The sequence below is a fragment of the Cupressus sempervirens genome, chromosome 11 (assembly GCF_028749045.1).
Source record: "Cupressus sempervirens isolate cs-2001-9-10 chromosome 11, ASM2874904v1, whole genome shotgun sequence".
Classification (NCBI taxonomy): domain Eukaryota; kingdom Viridiplantae; phylum Streptophyta; class Pinopsida; order Cupressales; family Cupressaceae; genus Cupressus; species Cupressus sempervirens.
Genome location: NC_143128.1, coordinates 124,683,712 through 124,701,515, shown reverse-complemented (window position 1 = coordinate 124,701,515; position 17,804 = coordinate 124,683,712). Strand labels below are relative to the sequence as shown.

Genomic DNA, 17,804 nt, shown 5'->3' with positions numbered 1-17,804 from the left:
AGGATGAGCTTGGAACTAGGGTTTACTCGGCCACCCATAGCTAACATAATAGACATTTTGATCCCATGATAAATGGTTAGAGAGATTCACTAGTTGGTGACTTTGTACTAGCCAATACTACAAGTTTCAACATCACCCAAGATGGGGCCACAAAATCAAAATGGAATCCAATATTCAAAAAGAGAGAGAGTTTATTATATGTTTCAACAACATGATCTTGTAGCATCCAAAATTCCATCCATACCACACATGAGCTCTGAGATATGCCTCATCAAAGATTACTACCCTATGGCATTTAATGACTCTTAGGGTCAATTTGGTTCGGCATGCCCGAAAACATTTGAGTGGTCAACAGGATAGGATGATCTTGGAACTAGGGTTTACTTAGCCACCCAATGCTAATGAAATAGACAGTTCTATCCCACGATGAACGATTAGAGAGATTCACCAGTTGGTGACTTTGTACTGGCCAACACTACAAGCTTTAGCATCACCTAAGATGGGGCCACAAAATCAAAATGGAATCCAATATCCAAAATGAGAGAGGTTATTATAGTTGTCAAAAACATGATCCTATAGCACCTAAAATTGCACCCATACCTAGCATGAGCTCAGAGATATGCCCAGTTAAAGATCATTTCCTTATGGCATTTAATGACTCTTAAGGTCAATTTGGTTTGACATGCTCGAGAATGTTCAAGTGATCAACAAGATAGGACAAGCTTGGAACTAAGGTTTACCCAACCACCTAGAGCTAATAGAATAGACATTTCGATCCCATGATGAACAATTAGAGAGATTCACCAATTGGCGACTTTGTATCAGCTAACACTACAAGTTTCAACATCACTCGAGATGGGGCCACAAAATCAAAATGAAATCCAATATCCAAAGAGAGAGAGAGAGGTTATTATAGGTGTCAACAACATGATCTTGTAGCACTTGGAATTGCATCCATACCTCACACGAGCTCTAAGATATGCTCCATCAAAGATCGATGCCCTATGGCATTTAATGACTCTTAAGGTCAATTTGGTTTAGCATGCCCAAGAACATTCAAGTGGTCAATGGGATAGGACAAGCTTGGAACTAGGGTTTACCTAGCCACCCAGAGCTAACAAAATAGATAGTTCCTTCCCACGATGAATGGTTAGACAGATTCACTAGTTGGCAACTTTATACTAGCCAACACTACAAGTTTCAACATCACCTGAGATGGGGCCAAAAAATCAAAATAGAATCCAATCTCCAAAAAGAGAGAGAGATTATTGTAGGTTTCAACAACATGATCCTGTAGCACCCAAAATTGCATCCATACCTCGTATAAGCTCCAAGATAGGCCTCGTCAAAGATCCCTACTCTATAGCATTTAATGACTCTTAGGGTCAATTCAGTTTGGCATGCCTGAGAACGTTGAAGTGGTTAATGGGATAGGACAAGATTGGAACAAGGGTATACCTAGCACCCAAAACTAATGGAATAAACAATTCATTCCCACTACGAACAGTTAGAGAGATTCACCAGTTGGCAACTTTGTACTAGTCAACACTACAATTTTTAACATCACGTGAGATGGGGCCGCAAAATTAAAACGGAATCCAATCTCCAAAAAGAGAGAGAGGTTGTTGTAGGTGTCAGCAAGACAATATCCTATAGTACCTAGAATTGTATCCATACCTTGCACAAGCTCTGAGATATGCCCTGTCAAAGATTGATGCCCTATGGCATTTAATGACTCTTAGGGTCAATTTAGTTTGACATTCTCGAGAATGTTCAAGCGATCAACGGGATAGGATGAGCTTGGAACTAAGGTTTACCCATCCATCCCGAGCTAACAAAATAGACAGTTCGATCCCACGACAAATGGTTAGAGAGATTTACAAGTTGGTGACTTTGTACCAGCCAACACTACAAGTTTCAACATCACCCAAGATGGAGTTACAAAATCAAAATGGAATCCGATCTCCAAAAAGAGAGAGAGGTTATTGTAGGTGTCAGAAACACAATCTTAAAGTACCCAAAATTGCATCCATACCTTGCACGAGCTCCAAGATATGCCTTGTCAAAGATCACTGCCCTATGGCATTTAATGACTCTTAGGGTCAATTTGGTTCAACATGCCTGAGAACATTTGAATGGTCAACAGGATAGGACAAGCTTGGAACTAGGGTTTAACAAACCACTCGGAGCTAATAAAATAGACAGTTTGATCCCACAACAAATGATTAGAGAGATTCTCTAGTTGGCAACTTTGTATTGGCCAACATTGCAAGTTTTAGCATCACCTAAGATGGGGCCACAAAATCAAAATGGAATCCAATCTCCAAAAAAAGAGAGAGGTTATTGTAGGTGTCGGCAACACGATCTTGTAGCACCTAGAATTGCAACTCACTTGATCTTGTTAGTTTGCAACAATCCTCATATGGTGCAATGTTAGTATTATCTATCAATAATAAAAAACTATGAACCATAGACTCACCTTCCTTACTTGGACCCATTGTAGCGTTACACCACTAGATGATGGATTTTGCATCTATCAATATTGCTCCTTCTTTGTACTTTAGTTCTTCACAAGTTAAGGCTCTTTTGATGCATGTGCCTGCATCATTGTGCTCTCCATTTCCATGACCAACCTCTATGAAATTCCACACATATTGAATTCTAAAGAACTTTTGCATCTTGCTTAACCAATAGAACATCCATGCATTCTTGAATTGAGATGCACAATTGTCTAACCAAATAATGTGCTAGCGATATGGTATGCCCCTGTTAGCCAAATCTTCATAAAATAGTTGAAAACAACCATGTACAAACTCCATAGAATGTGATCAATCATCATTGATGTAAAAATGGTACTCCCTCCATATCTTCCTATCATCCTTTTTACTTGAAGGTGAATGCATGAATGTTATGTGAAGAATTATTGAAACCTATTGAGAAGTATAATACTTTGCTTGCACTTCATTTTGTGGTTGTAGTATGTAGTTCTCTGCGAAGTCTACAACCAGAACAATGGTATCCAGTGGAAATGTATCCTTGCACAACTTGAATTGCAAATCCAACCATCGAGCTTTATGTGTATGCTTTGCATGCTCATAAATAATCTTTTCATGAAAAATCTTCATTAACTCATACACTGAAATCTTTTCAATGACTAAATCACATCTTTTACCCTGTTTCCCATCTTTTAAAGCATGTCATAGTCATATATTTTTTGTGATCTACTATTTCATTTCCAATTGCATGTGTACTATCCATATGTTTACAAGTTAATAAAATTTGCAAAGAACCACAAAACAATCATGTACCATTCAAGCATGACGTCTTGTAAAATTGTTGACCATCCCCTATTTCACATAAAATGTTGGATATGAATTCCCTTGAACATCTAGGTGGCTCATTCAGGTCACAATCATGCAAAACAAACTTAGAATACAAAAACACACATATATGCCTAAAAACATCAAAATGGTTAGAAAATTTAGTATGTATCCTACAACAACAAGTTGTGTATGTGTGATTTATTTGCACGTAAAAAGGTTTACCCATCTTAAAAATTCATTGACTTATTCAAATTTGAGGATACATACCAATAAATTTTACAAAAAATTGTGTCTGAGTTGAGTCCAAAAAATGTTTTGCATGTGGGTTGCGATTTCGACTATCAATCCTCCTTCTTACAACATCTCTTTGATTGGGGAAACATGTGTGTTATTCGTCCAAAAAATTTCAATCAATGATTTCAAAGCTTCACTAATTTCTTTATCCTTTTGCAGTAGTCTACCACTAAATGTCCATATCTATTTTTTTGTTGGATCTTCCAATCTCTCACGCCTTACCATGGCTCTCCTTAGAGTACCTCTACCAATTTTCAATGTCTTGCTTGTCTTTCTCATGAGTCAAGCTATCTTCATTTGGGTACTTACTATTGTCGATGTAAGTACACGTCTTGTGATATTACTATCTTTGGTGTGTGATTTAGAACCCACTTTATCATATGCACTCATTAGATTCTTAATAATGCTTTTTTTCATTTGAATCGTCCATCATTCTTAGCCCAAGAATCTTCGTGATGGGCCTAAATTTCAAATCCCTCATCATTTCAACAAATAATTGGCATTGACCTATAATATTTAATTCTTCAAAGAATAATCTCCACATACGATTAACTTTGCTTTGACAAGTACACTTGCTAATCTTGTCAAGCATTGATTTTAAAATGTTAGTATCAATATCAATAAAATATTTTTGTCTTCTAAAATGAATTCTAGGTGTTATAATCTCTTCCATTCCCTCAACATTTTGAAAATCAACATTAGATTGAGTGTTTTGCGTACCTTGAATCGAAGATGATGTGTCTTGGCAATAAGATATAAAAGATGGAATATCACCTACTTGATATGTTGATGTTGTGCCTTCAACATAACATGATGGAGTGTGTACATCATCAGATGTAGAAATTAGCATCTTTTCAACATGAGATGATGATATGACTCCAACATTGGAATATGGTGTAGCTTCGCAATTCAATTGTCTTCTTGAGCGTAAGAGTTTCATTCGTTCTCTTTGTCTTTCCAATTCTTCCTCTTTGTTTCTTTGTATTAGTGGTTCTTGTTGCTCTTTGAAAGGAAATTCTTCATTGTTGCATTGCAATTTTCTTTGTTCACATAGTAGTTTCATTTTATCTCTTTTAATTGCCAAATATTTCTCCCTCTCTTCTGTTGTTTGAGTTTTTTGTTTCTTCCTTGGCATGATGATGATTTCTATATGTCAAATTATTCAAACATTTGAATAACTTACAATTTGTAAATTACAAATCATTCAAATACATATACAAATTACAATTATTTCAATGAATACACAATATATATTAAAAAACTTGTCAAATTTCTAACCATTTCCAAATAAGAATTTATTCAAACATACATATTTTAATGAATTCACTATATATTAAACAACTTGTCAAATTATAATGAAATTTGTCTCTATAGTAACAAATAATATTTAAAAAGGACCACACTAACCTTTTCTATAGAAAGAATGTTCAAAAAGCCTTCAAATAGTGTATCCAATGATTGAATTTGGTGTTTGCTAGCTTCCAATAGTATGAAAGAATGTTCAGAAAGCCTTCAAATAGTGTATCCAATGATTGAATTTGGTGTTTGCTAACTTCCAACAACATGAAACCCATATTTTTTGTTGGAACAATAAAACAGACAACTCATTAGGCATGGAATTAAAATCTCTTTTCCTTTTTATCTTTTCACCTCAATTGGCAAGGGTATCAAGGGTTTTAAGAGGAAACCTACTGCTAACCCAACTCTTCACGAGGGATTACTCCTCCTGGTCTATGAGTATTTGAAGACTCAAACTAGGGGAAAATCCCTCAGTGATACTGGGTGTGCATTTAAGGAAACTAAGAGTTTAGATTTAGAGGATGTGCATAGCATAAAATTGGAAGAAGAGGACAATGCTTCCTCCAAAGGAAAAACCCCTAAGGAATAAAGGAAAGTCACTCCTTCTACCTGCATTCCTTGTAGAAAGAGCCCCAGAGGCTTACCCCCCATTCCTCCTAAGTTTGAGCCTCAGGAGGAGGAGGAGAATAATGATGAAGAAGACAATATAGAATTGGAGGAAGAGAAGAAGGGGGAGGATGATGAGAAGGAGGAGAAGGGGAGGGGAAGTGAAAAGGAGGAGGAGGATTTAGTTGACATGTCAAGGAATCCCAAGAAAAGGAAAGTAGATGAGGCTTTGCTGCTAGAAGAAACCAATGACTAGATTCCTGAGACTCTAGGCCCTAGCCCCTCTATTTCTGCATCTGAGGGCAAGATAGAAATTTTGGGGAAAGAGAGTGGGGAGGTGATAATGAAAAATAGGAGGTCTTGGAGGAATTTTAACATGAATACCACAAAATTGGGGATAGTCAAGGAGTCAAAAAATCTCCAAGTGATGGAAGACAATGATGGCAAAGCCCACTTTGATGAACTCATTGACCCTACACTGGTCATTATCTCAGACAATGCAAGAGAAATTGGGCTTAATCTTTTGAACAATGCAAAGAACAACATGATAGACAATTTTTGGTCTATCAAATGGTTGTTCCATGAAATTGAAGACCTTAAGGGGAAAGAAGCCAGGAAGGAAGCCAAAGAACCAGCAACAACCAGGGGCACAACGAAGAGAAGAGAAGCTAGGATGGAAGCCAACAACATTGCAACATCTAGGGACACAATGTTGACTAGGAGGACATAATCACCAAGGTTGAACAAAGAGTCCAAAGGATGGAGTTCTCCCATCAGAACCTGGCTAATCAGGTGATTGCTACATTGAACACCCTGAACGAGAATATTAATAGTCTAGGTGAATCATTGATGAGTGTTGGATTTGGCAGGGAAAAGATGGAGAAGGCCAGCTTTGACATTGGGCAGGCTGAGGATGATTTGAAAGAAACTAGGGATCCGACGGATGCTCTGAACTAGGACCAGGAGGACGTGGACAACCGAAAGACCAATGAAGCTGTAGAGACCTTGCAAGTTCTTGATAGGGAGAACTAATAATTAGTGCTTTCTTTTTGTCTCGTCTTTTTCTAGTGTAGCTAGTTTTTTGTATCTTGGCTATGGGCCTATCGTTTGGGTTTGCTTTTGATAAGCAGATGCATTGTAGCTGGACTTTACTTAATATTTCTATTTCACATATGTTGTAAAAAATTTTGGGTTTCAGGGTCCCTGTAAAACCTGTTTTACTTAATAAAAAATAGAACAAAGAATAGACAAAAAATAGAATATGGGTCAGTAGGGACCCAAACTTTTGTTATAACCATTTTTTGGTGTTTTCATAGAGTGCATATGCACTATAGCACACATGCACTATAGTGCATACACAGTATGTGAAAAATCCATCTCTCCCTATCCCACCCTCTCCCATCCCCTACTCTCTCTCTCTCTCTCTCCCCTATCCTACCCTCTCCCATCCCCTACTCTCTCTGTGTCTCTCTCTCCCCTATCTCACCCTCTCCTATCCCCTACTCTCTCTCCCATCCCTTCTCTCTCTCCCATCCCCCCTCTCTCTCCCATCCCTTCTCCCTCTCTCTCTCTCTCTCCCATCCCCTACTCTCTATCCCACCTTTTCCCATCCCTTCTCTCTTTCTCTCTCCCATCCCCTCTCTCTCTCTCCCACCCTCTCCCATCCCCTAATCCCTCCCTCCCTCCCCCCCTCTCTCTCTCTCTATATATATATATATATATATTTCACATATCTATCTTGATCTTCATCTCCATATTTCTCTAGCTAAATCTCTCTCCCATTTCTCTCTTTTACTATATATTTCTCACACACATCTCTCTCTCTCTCTCTCTCTCTCTCTCTCTCTCTCTCTCTCTCTCTCTCTCCCCCCCTCCCCCCCCATCACACCTTCTTCCATCCCCTACTCCCCCTCTCTCTCACTCTCTCCCTCTCCCATCCCCTTCTCTCTCTCTCTCTCTCTCTCTCTCTCTCTCTCTCTCTCTCTCGCTATTTCTCCCTCCCTCTCTCCCTATCACACCCTCTCCCATCTCCTACTCTCTCTCATTCTATAACCCCCCCCCTCTCTCTCTCCCCTTCCCTCTTTATTGAAATTCATGCTTACAAAGTGTGTGCACACTATAGCACATACATACTATGTAAGCCTGAATTTAAAAATGCTTTAAATAATGTGTGCACATTATTGAAATATTTGGATTCTACCAAGCCTAAGGCTTGGTTTTGCCTTAGGGATCCAACCCAAAGGTTTGGAGTCTCTAAATTGGTCCGAGACGTGTTTTACAACAAACATTCAAAAAATGTTTTTTTTTCTTGTGTGCTCTCCTTCAAGTTTCCTCATCGTTGAGCATCGATAAAATTGGGTTACATGACATTGTAGATCTTTATGTTAGCTATATAACCATATAATTTATTTTGAATTTGAACTATTTCAAGCCTTTTAACTACAATTTCTTTTGAATGTATGTCCATTTTCTGTCAAAAACCAACGTGTATTAATTGGGGTGTAGATTTTAGTTCATTCATTGAATTTTGTAGTAACTTAGTTTTTTAGAAACTAGACTCCATTCTTTTGATTTTAGATTAGTTTTCAATCATTTCTAGGGGGAGCACATAGATATTTCACATTTTTGGGAGGTGTCCAATTAAAAAATTCATAAAATAAATACACATTATAAAATCACTTGAAAAATCTGGGTTAAACTACATGGTGTTAGGTAACTTTTGACCAAAGCAATTAATTTTTTTTTTTTTTTAAAGTTAAAATTTTAGAGGGGCCACACTTTGCACTATGTTATGTTTTTTCTGAAGAAACAGTACCACTTTTTGTGGCCCCCTTTTTTGAGGACCTAAAACTAAACCATTTTGAAAAAAAATTAGTAGTTTAGAAACTAGATTCAAAGGACTATTTTTTTTTTTTTTTGTAATATCTTAAAATTTTGGGCATAACTATCTTCAAATTCTTGTCGAAGTTCAAAAATTGTTGATTTCAAAAAAAAAAAAGTGGCCATTTATACCCCACTTTTGGCACCACAACTTGGTGCACTTACCCATTATCTTCAACTTTGGCATCATTATCCTGCTTTGTTACTTTAACATTGTCTTATGTACTTGTTCCGTTACTTTAATATTGTCTTATGTACGTACAAGTACTAAATAGTTGAGGGCAAACACTATGGCTACAAAATCTTGATGACAAGAGATCAATTAAGTCAAGTGTTTCATAAATGTTATTTTCTTGAAATTGTCTAAAATATAATTTTAGAAACATATCACACTTAAAAAAATTAAGCTAGTATTTTTTACTAATAATAATATATTATTCTAATAGTTATTTTGTAAATAAAAAATCAAACCGCAACCAAGACAAATGTACAACCGTTTGAGAATATTTTATTTCACGGTCCTGGGCATGGTTAAAATTGAAATTCCACCTATGTAAGGTTTGGTACAAGGATTGAGAAAACCTCTTTATAGGTCATGGTCACTTGCAAAATATTATAAGAGGAATGGCTATCCAGACAATTATTTAGTTAACCGAGGAAGGGGAGGCTTTTTCAACATACTGCATGACACAAGGCAATTTAGATCCATGGCAAAAAATTAAAACTAGATATAATTAAAAAAGTTAAACAAAAGAATATTTTTATTTTAAATTGTAAATAATGATAATTTTAAATAATAAATATTGTTAGAATAATTTATTTCAACTTTTTCATTATTATATTGATAATGGATTGTAGAATGTGATTCTAAAAAAGGACAGCCATCTCAAAAAACAACATTACTAACTTTTTTATTATGTTCCATTCAAATTGTGTCATAATAATAATAATAATATTTGAAAGAGGGACCGAGTTGACCGTCAAATGTAAGAAGAACCAGCAGAATCTACAAAAATAGTGAGACACATTTTTGGTGGGCACTGGCTAAATAGCCGAATATTTGCACCCGCTTTTAGCCAGTGCTGTTACTACCAATTACTTCCGTCAGTTTCCACAAAGTCTCACAGAGTGTACTGCCCAGGCATGATTTGACTTGGGTTTTGTCCGTCACATTTTTTGTCCTTTCATTATTCTATACTATGCCACGGCAACCCTTACAGCCCTCAATACTTCAAAATATGCATACGTACATGATACATTTTATTATTATTATTCTGTACTATGCACTTCGATGTGACCCTACGACATGCTTCAAGGTAAATAAAATAATAATTATATATCAAAAACAATGAATAATATAACACTTGTTTAAATCTTTAGTAAAGATAAGAAATGAATAAAAATACAAGTGATAAGATTATGTTAGAAGAAAAAAAAAACAATTAGTTAATTTTTATTATAGTATAGGATATCAAATAATTAATGTATTAATATATTGTTAAAAATGTTAGATATTAATAACTATGTTAGAAAACTTTTGATACAAAGTTTATTCAAAATATCAATTCAAAATTTAATGAAGTTAATTGAAAGTGAATTATAAATTGTAGAATATTAATATAATAAATGTTAAAATATATTATAAATTTAAATAGGCAAGTAAAATTATTAGGATATAGAAAATTATATTTTATAATTCTTCAAGATATAATCTCATTTTTAAATTGTTTTCATTTAATCAAGATAAAATTTAAATGTCTAAAACAATTTTCAAATACATTTTCAAAAATTAATTGATTTAAAATATTTGAACAATATAAGGTTTTTTCAGAACAAATAATTCTAAAGTATATGTGAATAATATATTTTTTTGTAAAACTAATAAAATAAAATATTTAAAGTAAAAATTTAATAGATTTATTTTATACACTATTATTAAGTATTGCATCTGCTAATCTATACCAATGAAATATATAGTATGAAAATTAAGATTTTAAAATATAATTTAAAAAAAGTAGTTTAATATTTTAAATTATTTTAAAGAATTACATAATAAAAATATATTACTTAAAATACATAAAATTAAATTGAAAATTTACAAATAAAATATTATTACATAAATATTAATATTTTATAAATTTAATCATAAAATATTCAACATTTAAAACAAAACTGTCTCTTTAGCTATGGATTTATGAAGGAATGTGAAAAGATAAAAATAATATTTTAACAAATAAAAGATGTAAAAAGTAATAACTAATTTTTAATAATAGTTTTTCCTAAATTATTAAACTATTAAGAAACTTTTTATTTAATATATAATTTGTTATTAAAACAAGAAGTGATGTCAAAAAGGATAATTTTCTCTAAATTATTAATTTATTAAGAAACTTTTATTTAATGTATAATTTGTTATTAAAACAAGAAGTAATGTCAAAAAGATTTGTAACAAAATTTATGCTTTATGATAATTTTTTTATAAGTAAAATGAAACTATAATATTATAATTAGCTTGAAAAATAATCAATTTAATTTTAATATATGTAATTTAAATGATTTGTTCAAAAAAGATATATGTTTATGTAGAATAAGAAGCATTTGAAATATTTTAGATAATTGTTTTTAATAAATGTTTAAAAAGTTCATTTAATCTTTTTTAATATTTAATTCTAAATTTTATAATAAATAATAAATTATATAATTGTATAATAAATTATATATGGTGAATTTCTTTTTGATATAATAGAGGTATTTTATAAAATTTCTAATAAAAGGATTTATAATAGCATGGTTGATTATTAAAAAAATTAAATTTTTATTTTAAATTTATTATAATATTTGATTTACAATAATGATATAGATTTAAATGTAAGATTCATTTATATTCCTATATTATTATTCCAAAAACACTCAAACTTTGTATAAAAGACTTCTAATATATTTATTGATATCTAACATTTTGACAATATATTAATCCTATCCTATTATAAAAATTAACCTATTTTTTCTCTATTTATAATATAATCTTATTCAATATGTTTTTAATTTACTTTTACTAAATATTTAAACAAGTGCTAAATTATTCATTATTTTAATAATTAACTTATTTTTTCTCTCCTATCCTATTATAAAAATTAACTTATTTTTATATACTTTAAAAATATTTGTTCTCAAAAAATCTTATATTGTTCAAATATTTTAAATCAATTAATTTTTGAAAATGTATTTGAAAATTGTTTTAGACATTTAAATTTTATCTTGATTAAATGAAAACAATTTAAAAATGAGATTATATCTTGAAGAATTATAAATATAATTTTCTATATCCTAATAATTTTACTTGCCTATTTAAATTTATAATATATTTTAACATTTATTATATTAATATTCTATAATTTATAATTCACTTTCAATTAACTTCATTAAATTTTGAATTGATATTTTGAATAAACTTTGTATCAAAAGTTTTCTAACATAGTTGTTAATATCTAACATTTTTTACTATATATTAATACATTAATTATTTCATATCCTATACTATAATAAAAATTAACTAATTGTTTTTTTCTTCTAACATAATCTTATCACCTGTATTTTTATTTATTTCTTATCTTTACTAAAGATTTAAACAAGTGTTATATTATTCATTGTTTTTGATATATAATTATTATTTTATTATTTTATTTACCTTGAAGCATGTCGTAGGGTCACATCGAAGTGCATAGTACAGAATAATAATAATAAAATGTATCATGTACGTATGAATATTTTGAAGTATTGGGGGCTGTAAGGATTGTCGTGGCATGGTATAGAATAATAAAAGGACAAAAAATTGTGACGGACAAAACCCAAGTCAAATCATGCCTGGCAGTACACTCTGTGAGACTTTGTGGACACTGACGGAAGTAATTGGTAGTAACGGCACTGGCTAAAAGTGCCTTTTTGGTGAAGTACCGTGTAATCTGCCGTGGCATGGTATAGAATAATAAAAGGACAAAAAATTGTGACGGACAAAACCCAAGTCAAATCATGCCTGGGCAGTACACTCTGTGAGACTTTGCGGAAATTGACGGAAGTAATTGGTAGTAACGGCACTGGCTAAAAGTGCCTTTTTGGTGAAGTACCGTGTAATCTGCCGTGGCATGGTATAGAATAATGAAAGGACAAAAAATGTGACGGACAAAACCCAAGTCAAATCATGCCTGACTCTGTGAGACTTTGCGGAATTTGACGAAAGTAATTGGTAGTAACGGCACTGGCTAAAAGTGCCTTTTTGGTGAAGTACCGTGTAATCTGCCACGAATCGTGATTGAGATGAACAAATTCGAAAACGACTGAGTTAGCCGAATGTCTCCGTGGGACCCACCTAGGTGCACAGTCAGAACAAAATCAGGACTTGGCGGGTTTCGATATCTCCCGTTTGTTGCTTTTATGTATGTGTCCGTGGGACCCACCTAGGTGCAGAGTCTGACCCAAATCAGTACTTTGGCGGGTATCGATATCTCCCGTTTGTCGTTTGTCGCTTTTATGTAATATGCGGGCCCCACCGTTGGCTAGCGAAAACAAACAAAAGGCTCTATTTAAGCTCGTTCTTCCGTTAAGCTCATTTTGTAGGACAGACACACCTGAAAAACTTGAACACGATTCAAAATCTCTACGCACAAAGTACAGCCTAGATAGCAGAATTGTGTCCGATCGAGGTCAACTATTTCATATTCCCGTGTTTTTCCAGATTTCTTTTGTTCAAATTGTACTGGTAATTTAGCTGCAAGATTTGTTGAGTCAAAGGTCGAATTCAGTCCCGACTCCATGGCGCAGGGATTTTATTTTTGCGTCGTTCGGATTTCATTTTTGGGCGAGTTGTGCTGTTAATTTAGCAGTAAAAACTGTTTCATCAAAGATCGAATTCAGTTCCAACTTCATGAGGCAGGAGTAATCTTGATTGCAGTATATTTTTCTTTTTTGTTGTGAACGCAGCTTTCCTATCAGCTAAATTTCAGCCCTGTGGATTTTTGAAATTTAGAACACGACTTTGCTTATTTATAGATGTAGATCCACATCAAACAGATCCGTTGATCTTATTTGGCTGTATTAATGTCAATCAGAGCTGGTTGAGACAAATCGTTTTCAGTCTGTTCAGTAAATAAATCCTTCTCTAAATTTGCCTTTGAAATTACACGCAGCTTGGAAGTTGTTTGTGATATTTATTCCTGAACCAGAAATTTCGTGTTGAGGATTTTTCGGTGTGATATTCTTTTTGATTTATTAAAACGTCTTTGCTGAAAAGCAGGCCGAATCATTTATGTTGTATATTACATGATTTCTTTGCTTAAAGAATGCCGAATAAAAGAAATAATTTTGTAATTTCAACCTTTTTTTTTGGTCCCTTCGCGAAGTTTTAATTTACAATTGGCTGCTCCGCCGTTATTGATCATTTGGATCGTTACAGGAGAACTTCTGTTTATCCTTTTTTCGTTGAGAGGTTTTATTTAAGTTTTCTATTGTTTGTTTCGCTTTTGGAATCTCTTTTAGGATTAAACATTTTATGTTCACAGAGGTGTGATAACGCTTTCTAGCTAGGGTTTCATCGTCCGAAGACAAGACGGTGTCGAGGTGGTTTGAGATTAGTGTAGCATTTTCATACTTGAATTTTTATCCTCATAAAATTTGTAAGTATTTTTAACTTCCCTGGCTATGTTATTTACAATTCTTTTGTTTTCTCTGTCGTAGTAAGTATTATCTTTTTCCATCATTTACGTATTCGGTATCGTTTGGGTATAAGACGAGTTATAAAAATTATTTGTGTGGATGTATATATAAAATAGCTTGAAGTATCAATATCTATCATTTTGATTTGACTTGTGTCGGGATGGTTGTTTTTATTTTGTTGAATCTCTCTGCTATTGGGATCTCAGAAGATTGCGAGACTGAGATATTTATCAAATCTTAGCATACCCTCCCAAACTTCAAGGTTAAATGACTCCTTTTCATTATTTTTATCAGCCATGGCTCCCGTTGAGCGTCCACAATTTATGGCCAGCTCAGGTGGCATGGCTACTGAAAGCACCGGCAATAGATTGTTGAACATGGAGAGTGTTGAGACACAGCAAATTATCGTCCCAGAAGTATGTACTTCCAGTTTTTCTTAATTGGATTAGTTTATGCTCTGTATTGAAAACAATAATCTTCCAAATCTTTGTTATTTGTACATCTACAAAAATTTATGTCTCTGTTGCTTAATGCCTCTTCAAGTGTACTTGTGCTTCATCTGCTAATTGTATGATACATATGTATTTTCGTTAGCACTCGTATATATTATCTTTGAAGTTGTTTTGGTCTATGCAAGGATAAAGGTTACTGTATTAGGTAGAATTTGATAGGTCCACTGAGCTAGGCGTATTGGTAGATACTAGGCATTTTCCGGTAAAGGGCCCAGCTTTGAGCCGCAGGTGGCTCAGAGCCCCTGAATTGCCAAAGGATAAAAAATGAATGTGGTAAATATAAGCTTTTAGGAAAGGAAAGTAAAGTAAAGGTCCATGATAGCTGGTACCTATTCTTCCCTCAGAGTTTAAAATGTCAAAGGAGTACAAGAAAATTAGGCTTTAATTAGACAGACGCTGCAGCATAGATTGGAGTAATGAAAGTGAAGTGTTTAATAAAAGGACTTTTGCAGATTACGTTTAGATCTGTGTGCTAAGGATCCACCGATTTTTATTTTAGTTTACAGTGTTTGGACATATAATTGATTTTATTGGATCTTCTGCTAAATGATTCTTGATTAAATCTGCCAGAAACTATTCATGAAATTTATGCTAAATTATTAAGTTGACTTAAACTGCTAATGAGAATTATCAAGAAATAGGTTCGCATGCTAAAATCTATTAGCTTTAAATGTGAAATCTTCTGTAAGAAAGTGACTTGGTGAAAATTTATCCAGAAATAGTAAATAGATATGTCGATGAATTGTGATTAGAGTTGTTATAATTATCTTTGGCAGGTGTTACAATGGAATCACTGCAAAGTTGCAAAGTAAGCAATATGACTTAATTAATTGATTTTCTTCTAAATAAAAGATTCAGTTTAAGTACAATCATTTTTATATAAATTATTTGATTTAATTGAACATAATCATCTAAATTATCTTCTATAAAATTTGAACTGACTTAAATTTTGCTGAAATTGCTAATGCAATCTTCTGTGATATAATTTGTTTGGATTGAGTTTAGCACAAAATTTCATATGGACTCTTCCATAAAATAAGTGATTTCAAGAAAATTTCACTTTAAACTAGTTGGAAAATACAAATGGATTACTTTTCAAATTAAATGGTTTTATAGTTAAACTGTCACTGCAAAACAAAGGCTTCTTTAAACGTCCATTGGTGTAATAGTAGTTTGTGAATCATGTGAGTGAATGGTATCCAATTTATGTTCTTATTCTAGTAACTGCTTTAAAATATTGTGCATAATAAGCACTTTCCATGTCTCTTTGTTGTTGAATGCCAGAAAATCCATTTTGTACTGTGCTAGGCCTTGCTTTCTGCATCATCAACACTTAATGTGGTTTTAGAAATTCCAGAAAATCCATTTTGTACCATGCTAGGCCTTGCTTTCTGCATCATCAACACTTAATGTGGTTTTAGAAATTCCAGAAAATCCATTTTGTACCGTGCTAGGCCTTGCTTTCTGCATCATCAACACTTAATGCGGTTTTAGAAATTTTTATCCCATCTAAATTTAGAGAATCTCTTTGTACTCTTAGTTGACATTGCATTAGCAATCTAAGTAGATAAGTAAATTAAATACGTGTAGGTCATACTACTGCAAGCAACATGATAAATACTATCCTATAGCTGCCAATGTATTTGCAAATTGGCAAGTTTGAAGCTTAATATATCTTGGTGACTCAAGATGAGATCTTCTCAGCATCTTTTTATTACATATTATCAAATATCTTTTACAAAGAGCAAAAGCCAAATAACATCCCCAAAGATTAAAATTTAGGCCTGGTTGAGTGCATGCCAGGCAATTCAACATCAGTTCTATGTTCTATTGAGAGATCTAGCACTTACCGCTAAAACGTGCAAGCTAGAGTGTTTGATGAAGGTTTCTATGCTGTTCACTACCTCTTCCATAGGTTCTTATCACCCAAGGCAAGAAAAATTAAGAGTAGCAAAATCCCCAACAATAAGTTGTTTTTTAATGCCACAAATCATAGGAAACCTGAGGACTTTACCTTGGGAAGTTCTTCTTTCATCAATAGGTGATCTGAAATCTGGAGCATCAACTGTTATAATATTGACTATTATTGAGCGATGAAGCTAGTGGATCTCTTAATTGGCCTGGAGAGGCCTAATTCATTGTTCTTATACCCATTGACTGCAATGCATGTTTTTGTATTGTAGAACAGTCTCCATAAGGTTGATATATATTCAATTAACTTCTGGTGTTCATAGCTAACATAATACCCTTTCTGATGTGTAATAAACCTGGATATTCCCTTGAATGATTCACCTAGATGGATTTATTTTCACTTATGTGCTGTTCCAAATCAACATACATAAGTGTGCGAACTGGAGCTGCTACAAATATGGTGCCATCTACATTCCATATCCCTTATGCATTTGTGTACATGCCCATATATGTATCTGCAATACCTGCACATTAGACTTTACATCCCATTGATGTTACTACTAACATGTGAACTTTCCAATTGACAAAGTTCAAAGACAATTGTCTAGTACAGAAGCGTGCTAGTTTTTTCGATTGTATAAGCATGAAGAAGTGTGCTGATTCTTTTTATTCTATATCTAAGACACTGGTTGGGTCAGTTTTCCCCAGATGTTGATGCTGGTCCTGGTGCGCATGGATGCATGGATGCCCTTGGGTTCTTCACGGGTGCTCTCTCGGAATCCAAATGTGACTGTTTCTCCAGTGTTACGTTCACTCATTTCTTCTTTTCTTTGGCATAGCAAGCTTGATCCTCTTCCATGCGCAGAACTGAATCATGCACCTCTATCCCGCTTAGTTGACATCTGGTAAGTCTTCAATCATATAAAAGTTCATAAGTTATATATACACTCTCAGCCACTGAAAATTGGGCTTAAGTTTCTGGTCAAGAACTTGAAAAGAACAGCTGTGCCATAGTTTTCTCAGACAGAGAAATGCAGTATTCACACATTAAATCTCGCGCATGATGATTGTAGTATGCAGTATTTATAACACGCTTCTAAATATTGAATTATATCTTTCTAGTGCAAGACAAACATGGTATTAAAGAGTTTGACATTGAAAGTGCGTCCACTGCTGAGCATATGGGGAGGCTTGGTATTTGTTTTCTTTGTTTAGCTGTTCGGGTAGGAAATTTTGGACTTCCCTCCATTGTGCTCAAACGGTTCAACCT

The 17,804-nt window shown here is 33.6% G+C and overlaps 1 protein-coding gene and 1 pseudogene across 2 annotated transcripts in view; both read left to right on the top strand.

The window, feature by feature from the left end:
- The window catches only part of LOC149528531 (uncharacterized), a 181,128-nt pseudogene extending 174,649 nt beyond the window's left edge, over window positions 1-6,479 (top strand).
- Window positions 6,480-12,961: 6,482 nt separating this feature from the next.
- LOC149528529 (metal transporter Nramp1-like) overlaps window positions 12,962-17,804 on the top strand; it is a 148,465-nt gene continuing 143,622 nt past the window's right edge. The window contains exons 1-3 of one of the 2 annotated variants that reach the window (XM_089809524.1): window positions 13,014-13,102; window positions 13,958-14,071; window positions 14,406-14,527. In XM_089809524.1, the coding sequence (XP_089665650.1) occupies window positions 14,408-14,527 (120 nt within the window). In that variant the 5' untranslated portion in view covers window positions 13,014-13,102; window positions 13,958-14,071; window positions 14,406-14,407. Of the gene's footprint in view, window positions 13,103-13,957; window positions 14,072-14,405; window positions 14,528-17,804 lie in introns of both variants that reach the window. The other variant, XM_089809525.1, reaches the window with a different exon arrangement.